The 10,000-nt window shown below is 41.9% G+C and overlaps 1 protein-coding gene across 1 annotated transcript in view; it reads right to left on the bottom strand.

The window, feature by feature from the left end:
• Positions 1 to 10,000, bottom strand: part of LOC138859975 (opioid-binding protein/cell adhesion molecule-like) — a 215,015-nt gene that overhangs the window by 24,967 nt on the left and 180,048 nt on the right. The window contains exons 4-5 of the mRNA XM_070116558.1: positions 9,771 to 10,000; positions 8,229 to 8,339 (exon numbers count right to left, since the gene is read on the bottom strand). Of these exons, the coding sequence (XP_069972659.1) occupies positions 8,229 to 8,339; positions 9,771 to 10,000 (341 nt within the window). The remainder of the gene's footprint in view (positions 1 to 8,228; positions 8,340 to 9,770) is intronic.

Genomic DNA, 10,000 nt, shown 5'->3' with positions numbered 1-10,000 from the left:
TCTCTCTCTCTCTCTCTCTCTCTCTCTCTCTCTCTCACTCTCTCACTCTTTCTCTCTCTCTCTCTCTCTCTCTCTCTCCTCTGGCAATCGATTATTGAATACTGTATTTACAGAGAAGAGGAGTATCTGTTATTGAGAAAAAGTGACATTTAAAATCGCAATATTGTTTATATATCGAAATGAATCAACATGAATTATCATTATTACAATAAATCGCAAAATGCTATAAGCAGATAAATGCTGATATTGATGATTATGTCAGTGTTAATTAAAACAACAACGGCAATAAATATTATGACGATAATGCTAACGATAACAAGAATAATGATGAAAATAATTAACAATAATTCTAATATTAAAAATAACAGTAGCAACAATGATATTGATGATAATGATACTGATATAAAAAATGATAATTATAATAATAATGATGATGTTAATAATAATAATAACAATAAGGACAACTATAATAATAATGATAATAATAATAGCGATAATAATAATGATAACAAGAAAAGGAACAATGACAATAATGCTGATAATAACAGCAATGATAATTATAACAATAATAAAGATAATGATGATAAAGATAATTATGAAACCGATATTAACAATGCTAATAATAACAGTGATAATACTGCATAATAATGAGAATATTGACATAATGAAAATAATAATTGTTATCATTATTATGACCATCATTATTATCAACAATTCTATTAACATTATCAATATTTTTACTATTATTGTTATCACTATAATTATCATTTTAATCATTATTCCTTTGATCATGATATTACTGATTCTAAAATCAATAACATCGATGATATAATTCTCGAACTGATAAAAAATGATAACAATGATTCGACAGTAATATTGCTAATGAAAATTATATAAAAAAAAATCCTAATGATTCTGTCACTTATTTCCCTCAAAGCAACAAGAAAGTGAAGGAAATCAAATTTTCTTTGATTAATAGCCACGATACAGATTTTTAAAAATGATATCAATAAAAAATAAAATTTTCTTTGATTTATAAAGACGATACAGTTTTAATAAATGATATCAATAAAAAAATACAATTTTCTTTGATTTATAAAGACGATACAGTTTTTAAAAATGATATCAATAAAAAAAAGAAAAAAAAACTGATACAGTTTTCTTTGATTCATAGCGACGAAACAGTTTTTTTATGATATCAATAAAAAAAGAAAAAAAAAACTGATGCAATTTTCTTTCATTCATAACGACGATACAGTTCTTAAAAAAATGATATCAATAAAAAAAGAGAAAAAAAATTATATGATTCATAGAGACGATACCTTTCTTTTTTTTTCAAATGATATCTGAAAAAAGAGAAAAAAAAACTGGAAAATCTCGTTTTGTCCACGAACGTCTCCACTCTTTCAAAAAGAAGAAAAGAAAGGATTTTGGGGACAACTGAAAAGAGGCATTGTGGAATACTTTATTTTTTTTTTATTTGGGGTATTTTATAAGAATAGTTCAACCCACCTATTCTCCTTCTTTCTCTTTCTCTTCTTCCCTATTCTCTTCGAATCCTTCTCTTTCTCGTCTATTCGCGCATCCTTCTCTCTCTTTCTCTCCTTCCCTATTCTCTTTCAATTCTTCCCATTCTCTCTCTTTCTCTCCTTCTCTATTCTATGGAATCCTTCCCTTCCTCATTTATTCGTGCATCCTTCTCTCTTTCTCTCCTTCTCTATTCTCTTACAATCCTTCTCTTTCTCAATTATCCGTCCATCTTTCTCTTTCTCTCCTTCCCTATTCTCTCGAATCCTTCTCTTTCTCATTTATTCGTGCATCCTTCTCTCTCTTTCTCTCCTTCCCTCTTCTCTCGAATCCTTCCCTTTCTCATTTATTCGTGCATCCTTCACTCTCTTTCTCTCCTTCCCTATTCTCTTACAATCCTTCCCTTTCTCGTTAAATTCGTTCATCCTTCTCTCTCTTTCTCTCCTTCGCTATTCTCTTCATATTCTTCTCTTTCTCCTTTATTCGTCCATCCTTCTCTCTCTTTCTCTCCTTCCCTTTCTGCCTCACATCCACCTCCTTTTAACGTCATATCCACTTCCTTTCTACCTCATATTCGCCTCCGTTCTTCCTCATATCCACCTCCTTCCTACCTCATATCCACCTCCTTTCTACCTCATATCCACCTCCTTTCTACCTCATATCCACCTCCTTTCTACCTCATATCCACCTCCTTTCTACCTCATATCCACCTCCTTTCTACCTCATATCCACCTCCTTTCTACCTCATATCCACCTCCTTCCTACCTCATATCCACCTCCTTTCTACCTCATATCCACCCCCTTTCTACCTCATATCCACCTCCTTTCTACCTCATATCCACCTCCTTTCTTCCTCATATCCACCTCCTTTCTACCTCATATCCACCTCCTTTTAAATGTCATATCCACCTCTTTTCTTCCTCATATCCACCTCGTTTCTACCTCATATCCACCTACTTCCTACCTCATATCCACCTCCTTTTAAATGTCATATCCACCTCTTTTCTTCCTCATATCCATCTCCTTTCTACCTCATATCCACCTCCTTTTAAATGTCATATTCACCTCCTTTCTACCTCATATTCACCTCTTTTCTACCTCATATCCACTCCTTTCTACCTCATATCCACCTCCTTTTAAATGTCATATCCACCTCTTTTCTTCCTCATATCCACCTCCTTTCTACCTCATATCCACCTCCTTTCTACCTCATATCCACCTCCTTTCTATCTCATATCCACCTCCTTCCTACCTCATATCCACCTCCTTTTAACGTCATATCCACCTCCGTTCTACCTCATATCCACCTCCTTCCTACCTCATATCCGCCTCCTTTCTACCTCATATCCACCTCTTTTCTACCTCATATCCACCTCCTCTCTACCTCATATCCACATCCTTTTTACCTACATATCTACCCCTTCATCCACCCTGGTCCCCTTCCCTCTCCTATATCCACACCCTTTCTAACTCACTTCTGCTTCCAACTTCCATATCCAGTATCCGTTCCCCATCCCCTCCCCTCACCCCCCCCTACTCCTCCTCTAAGGCTAAAAGCTGACCTCTTCCTGCGCTTTATCACTTTCTTTTATCTCTCTCTCTGTCTGTCTGTCTGTCTGTCTGTCTCTCTCCGATCTCTTCTCTGTCTGTCTGTCTCTCTCTCTCTCTCTCTCTCTCTCTCTCTCTCTCTCTCTCTCTCTCTCTCTCTCTCTCTCTCTCTCTCTCTCTCTCTCTCTCTCTCTCTCTCGCCGATCTCTTCTCTGTCTCTGTCTCTCACTCGCTCTCTCTCTCCTTCCTCCTCCCTCCCCCTTCCCTCCTTCCCTCTCTCCCTTGTCCCTCCTTCCTCCCTCTCCCTCCCCCTTCCTTCTTTCTCTCCCCTCTCCCTCTTTCCCTCCTTCCCTCCTTTCCCCCTTCCGTCCCTCTCCCTCCCCCTTCCCTCCCTCTCCCTCCCTCCCTCCTCGCCTCCTTCCCTCCTTCCCTCCCTCTCTCTCTCCCCCTCCCTTCTCCCTCCCCCTCCCTTCTCCCTTACCCCCTCCCTCCTCCCTCTCCCTCCTTCCACCCTTACCCCCTTCCCCCTTCCGTCCCTCTCCCTCCCCCTTCCCTCCCTCTCCCTCCCTCCCTCCTTCCCTCCTTCCCTCCTTTCCTCCCCCTCCCTTCTCCCTCCCTCCTCCCTCCCTCCTTCCACCCTTACCCCCTCCCTCCCTCCCTCCTTCCCTCTCCTTCCCTCCCCCTCCCTCCTTCCCTCTCCCTCATTCCCTCCCTCAACCCTCCCTCCTTCCCCCTCCCTTCTCCCTTACCCCCTCCCTTCTCCCTCCTCCTCTCTCCCTCCCTCTCCCTCCCTCTCCTTCCCTCCCCCCTTCCCTCCCTCCCTCCCTCCCTCTCCATCCGTCCCTCTCCCTCTCCCTCCCTCCCTTCTCCCTCCCCCCTCCCCCTTATTCTCCCTTCCCCCTCCCCCCCTCCCTCCCTCTCCATCCGTCCCTCTCCCTCCTCCCTCCCTCTCCCTCCTTCCCTCCTTCTCCCTCCTTCCCTCCCTCCCTCTCCCTCCCTCTCCCTCCCTCCCTCCTCCCTCCCTCTCCCCCGACACGAATCCCCATGTTAACTTTTCAACACTCACCAGCCAGACACGTGATAAATCCCTCAAAATAGTGGTCTTGATCCTCCGCCTCTATCGGTGTATCTTCTAAGCTGTCTTTTATCAGAGGGATTGTCCGCTCCTTCCCCACCCACCCCCCTCCTCTTCCCTCCCATTATCTCCCCTCCCTCCTCTTCCGCCTCTCTTATTCCTCCCATTATTTTCCCTTTTTTCCTCGTCCCTCCTCTTTCCTTCTCCTAATTATTTTCCCTTCCCTCCTCTTTCCTCCCATTATCTCCCTTCCCTCCTCTTCCGTCTCTCCACATTCTCCCATTATTTTCCCTTCCCTCCTCTTCCCTCCCTCCTTTCCCCCCATTATCTCCCTTCCCTCCTCGTCCCTCCTCTTTCCTCCCATTATCTCCCCCTTCTCTTCTCGTCCCTCCCTCCCTACTTCTCCCCATTATTTTCCCTTCCCTCCTCCCTCCCTCCTTCCTTCTCCCCCATTATTTTCCCTCCCCTCCTCCCTATTATCTCCCCCTTCCCTCCTCCTCCCTCCCTCCTTCCCCTATTATTTCTCTTCCCTCCCCCTCCTTCCCTCCTCTTTCCCCCCATCTGCTCCCTCCCTCCCTCCTTCCCCCATTATCTCCCCTTCCCTCCTCCCCCTCCCCCACATTCCCCCATTATCTCCCTCCTCCCCCCTCCCCCCATTATCTCCCCTCCCTCATTTTCCTCCTCTCTCTTTGACCCCATTATCTCCCTTCCCTCCTCCTCCCTCCTTCTTCCCCCATTATCCCCCCTTCCCTCCTCACCCCTCAATGGTTGTTTCATTGCTGACCGCTGCCTACTTTTCGATCTGTTTGGGTTCTATAATGGTTTGTTTGTTTGTGTGTTTGTGTGTTTGTTTGTGTGTTTGCTTGTTTGTGTGTGTGTATGTGTGTGTGTGTGTGTGTGTGTGTGTGTATGGGTTTGTTTATCTCTGCGTGTGTGTATGTGACTGTGTGTGTATGTATCTGCGTGTGCGAATGATTGTGTGTATGTATGGATCTTCTCTTTATGAATGTCTTCTTTGCTTTGTTTCTTTGTTTGTCTAGCTGTCTGTCTGTCCACCCTCTCTCTTTCTCTCTATCTATCTCTGTTTCTCTCACTCTCTACCTCTCCCTCTCTCTCTCTCTCTCTCTCTCTCTCTCTCTCTCTCTCTCTCTCACTCTTTCTCTTTCTCTCTCTCTCTCTCTCTCTCTCCCCTCTCTCTCTCTCTCTCTTTCTCTATCACTCACTCTCTCCCTCTTTTCTTTCTCTCCCTTCTCTTTCTCTATTTCTCCCCCTTCTTCTTCTGTATCTCTTCTTTCCTGCCTCTCCCTTTTCTCTTGGGAGGTGTTCGGGGGAAGGAGGGGGGGGGGGGAGGTCCGGGTATATTTCTTTTCAATTTTTTTTTCTTTTTTTATGTGAGGCTGGGTGCGGGGGGGGGGGGGGGGGTGGGGGTGGGGGGTCGTAAGAATCTTCTTGAAAAGATTTTTCTTCCCTTTTATGTGATCTGATGCCTCTTTCTGTTGTTGTTTTTTCTCTCTCTCTCTTTTCTTCTCTCTCTATCTCACTGTCTTTCTCTTTGTCTCTATTTCTTTGTCTCTTTATTTTGTCACTTTCTGTCTCTCTTTTGCTTTCCCGGTCAATCAGTCAATATATATCTATGGTTGTCTGTTCAGTTTTTTTTCTCTCTCTCTTTCTCTCTATCTCTCCACACACACTCTCTCACTCTTTCTGACTCTCTCTCTTTCTGACTCTCTCTTTCTCTCTTTCTCTCTCTTTCTGACACTCTCTCCTCCTCCCTTTCTCCCCTATTTTCTATACTGTTACATCTTTTGAAATTATTCCCTGGCTAACTAACCTATTTTTTGTCTCCTTTGGCATTCGTCCTTTCCTTAATTTCTTCTCTTTCTCTATCGTTTTCTTCCTTTTTCTCCATTTCCATTTCTTTGGGAAACAACCTTAATAAATTATTTTCATAAGGTTCATTTCCCTAAATGAAATAAATCTCTTTTTTTTCCTTTTTCTTATCCTTTTTTTGTTATTTGTTGGGTGTCCTCTCTGTCTGTCTGTTTCGCTTTTTCTCTTTCTTTAACCTTTGTCTGCACTTTCCCTCTTCCTTTCTTTTTGTCTCTATTTCGCTTTCTCTCGTCCTCTCACTATCTCTTTCGTTTTTTCTCTTTCACTTTGTGGTTATTATCTCCTATCCTCTCTTCCTCCCCACAACTCTCTCCATCTATCTATAACTCGCTATTCTTGGTCACCTCCTCCTTCTTTTCTTCTCTCCCTCTCTCTCTCTCTCTCTTTCTCTCTTTCTCTCTTTCTCTCTTTCTCTCTTTCTCTCTCTTCTCTCTCTCTCTCTCTCTCTCTCTCTCTCTCTCTCTCTCTCTCTCTCTCTCTCTCTCTCTCTCTCTCTCTCTCTCTCTCTCTCTCTCTCTCTCTGTCTGTCTGTCTCTGTCTCTCTCTCTCACACACACACTCTCTCTCTCTCTGTCTCTCTCTCTCTCTTTCTCTGTCTGTCTGTCTGTCTGTCTGTCTGTCTGTCTGTCTGTCTCTCTCTCTCTCTCTCTCTCTCTCTCTCTCTCTCTCTCTCTCTCTCTCTCTCTCTCTCTCTCTCTCTCTCTCTCTCTCTCTCTCTCTCTCTCCCTTACCGTGTCTCTATCCCCTTTACCAACATGCACTTTATCGACCCATTATTTCCATCCCATTATCCCTCACCCTTTCCCACAAAGGACCATTGCTGCATTCTCTCTTCTTCTCCTCCTCCTTCTTCCTCTTTTTCCTCTTCTTCGTCTTCGTCTCTTCCTTTTCACGCCTTTCTAAGCTTCTCATTTGCTCCCTCTTCACCGTGGGATTCTGTGCCAATAATTATCTCGTTTCGAGTTGAAGAAAGAAAAGAATGTGAAGGAAAAAAAAGAGAGAAGGAGATGGAGGAAGAAGAAGAGGAAGAAGGGAAGAAGGAGGATGTTTTCTTTTGCTTCCTGTCTTTCCTTCCCTTTTCTTCTTTTCCTCTTTCTCTTGTTCCATCGTTTCTTTCCTTCCTTCCTTCCCTGCTCTGTTTTAATATAATCTTATTTTTTTTCTTTCTTTTTGTTTTATCATGAAGAAAAGATGATAGTGATGGCGATTATGATTATGATGATAATTAATAATTGGAAAATAATTCTGATAATAGGACATACAGCAAAGTTAAGAACAGGAGTAATATAAAACAATATAAATTCAAAATTAGGTTTTATATTGCAGGTATCTAATATTTGGTATTGATTTTGGTGCAAAAATAAATGGATAGATTGTTAGAGATAGGTAAATGGATAGATAGATAGGTAGGGATGTAGATAGATAGATAGATAGACGAACAAAGAAATAGACAGACGAACACACAGACAGACATATAGATAACATTTAGGTAAACAGGTAAATCGATATAAAGATAGATAGATAGATAAGTGGATGGAGAGATATAGAGATAAATAGATAGAAAGGTAGAGAGATAGATATAGAGATAGATACATGGATAGATAGATAGAGAGATAGATATAGAGATAGATACATGGATAGATACATAGAGAGATAGATATAGAGATAGATACATGGATAGATACATAGAGAGATAGATATAGAGATAGATACATGGATAGATAGATAGAGAGATAAATATGGAGATAGATACATGGATAGATAAATAGAGAGATAGATATAGAGATAGATACATGGATAGATAGATAAAGAGATAGATATAGAGATAGATACATGGATAGATAAATAGAGAGATAGATATAGAGATAGATACATGGATAGATACATAGAAAGATGAATATGGAGATAGATACATGGATAGATAGATAGAGAGATAAATATGGAGATAGATACATGGATAGATAAATAGAGAGATAGATATAGAGATAGATACATAGAGAGATAGATATAGAGATAGATACATGGATAGATAGATAGACAGAGATAGAGAGAGAGAGAGAGAGAACAGAGACAGTTAATCAGACAGACAGAGCACAAGACACAAAAGAACAACACAAAATAACGTAAGAAGGACAAAATCCAAACAACAACAACAACAACAACAACAAAATAGCAACATGCACCGTACCTCCAGAACTCATACAGATCATCCTGACTGTAGACCCGTCCTCATAGGGACCAATAGGACCTTCCAGCCTCAGTCCAGATGCATCCTGTATCTTGGGGAACCCCGGAGGATCTGTGGGGAGAGAGAGGAGACAAGAATACTGATTGTGATCTTGTGAGGAACGCATTGGGAAGAAGGAGAAAGTGGCTTTTGATGTCCGTTGTGCTGTGGGGGTGGGTTGTGTGGGCGGTCTTACATGGGCGTCGTGGGTGGGTTTGAATGTATATGAGAGAGGGGGGGGTAGTGGGAGAGGGGAGAGAGAAGGAGAGAGAGAGAGAGAGGAGGGGAGGGAGAAGGAGGGAGGGAGGGATGGGGGTAAGGAGGGGGGAGGGAGAGATTTAGATAGATAAATAGATAGGTAGATAGATAAAGAAATATAGATAGAGGGAGGGAGGGAGGAAGGTAGAGATAGCTAGATAGATAGCTAGATAGAAAGATAGAGAGAGAAAGAAAGAAAGAGAGAGAGAGAGAGAGAGAGAGAGAGGAAGTTTAAGAGAGAAAGAGATACAGACAAACTGACACTTAAAAATAGAAAGAGGGGAGTTATGGTCTAGAGTCAAGAAAAATAAAGGAAGGACCATAAAGAACAAAAGAGAAAGAGAGAGAAAAAAGAGGACATACCAACACTGAATATGTGAAGAGGGGGCCCCAAAAAGGGTAAGAAAATAGATTCTGACGTGTGTTGTTTTTTGAAGGGTCAGAGAGGTGCTGTCTAATACAACGGGGCACTGGGGCGTAGGTTGGCATATGGGGGAGAAAGAGGGGGAGGAGAGAGGTGAGGATTGGGGTGAAAGGCAAGGAATGGAGAAATGGGAGAAACGTAAGAGAAAAGGGAAAAATGGAAAGGAAAGAGAAAGGATAGGCAAGTACAAATGACGAAACGTAGTCATAGAAAGAGAGAGAATGAAAGATTGGAAGGCAATTAATAACGAAACGTAGTCATAGAAAGAGAGAGAATGGAAAACTTGGAAGGCAATTAATAGAATGATTATGAGAGAAAATGTGAAATATATATGATTGGCAGACAGAGAAATCCAAATGACAGGCAGACGATTAGACAACGAAGTGAAAGGCAGAAAGTCAAAGTTCAAAGACAAATGTGTAGAATGCAGAGAAAGACTGTCCTTGGAATATATAAGCTCCTAATTAATTTCGAAAAGAGCCTAAAATTAACAGCAAAACAAAGACATACAGACAAACAAAAACAGAATAAAAAAGACCAGATGTGAGGTCTTCCACATAAACAACCAATCACGCTCCTACATTACAATTAAAGTACTTGTTGTACCTCTATCAATGAGTATGATTCTTTGACACATGAAGAATAATCCTTTCAAACAACATACCACATTCGCAAACCAATCTCACAAACCACTCACACAAACCACACACATCCAAGACCAACAACACCACATTAAATCTACCCCCCCCCCCAAAAAAAAAAAAAAAAAAAATAGAATAAAAAAAAATAGAATAAAAGAATAAATAAATAAAAAAACTCACCTTTGACATTAAGTGTGATCCTCTGGGACCAAGAAGGCGACCCTTTGAAATGCACTTTGCACCTGTAGTTCCCTTCGTCTCGACCCAAGACGTTCCGAATCAGGAGTTGAGCCGGGGTGGTCGAGATGTCGAACCAGGCCCGTTGCTCCTTCCCCCACACTGCCTCGTCGCCCCACTGTCGGTGTCGGACGCTCGCTCCTTCGCCTCCGTCGGTGCCTCGGGAGTCGTAG

This window comes from Penaeus vannamei, chromosome 3 (assembly GCF_042767895.1).
Source record: "Penaeus vannamei isolate JL-2024 chromosome 3, ASM4276789v1, whole genome shotgun sequence".
Classification (NCBI taxonomy): Eukaryota; Metazoa; Arthropoda; class Malacostraca; order Decapoda; family Penaeidae; genus Penaeus; species Penaeus vannamei.
The sequence above is the reverse complement of the archived record's forward strand: the minus strand, read 5'-3'. Positions and strand labels throughout refer to the sequence as shown.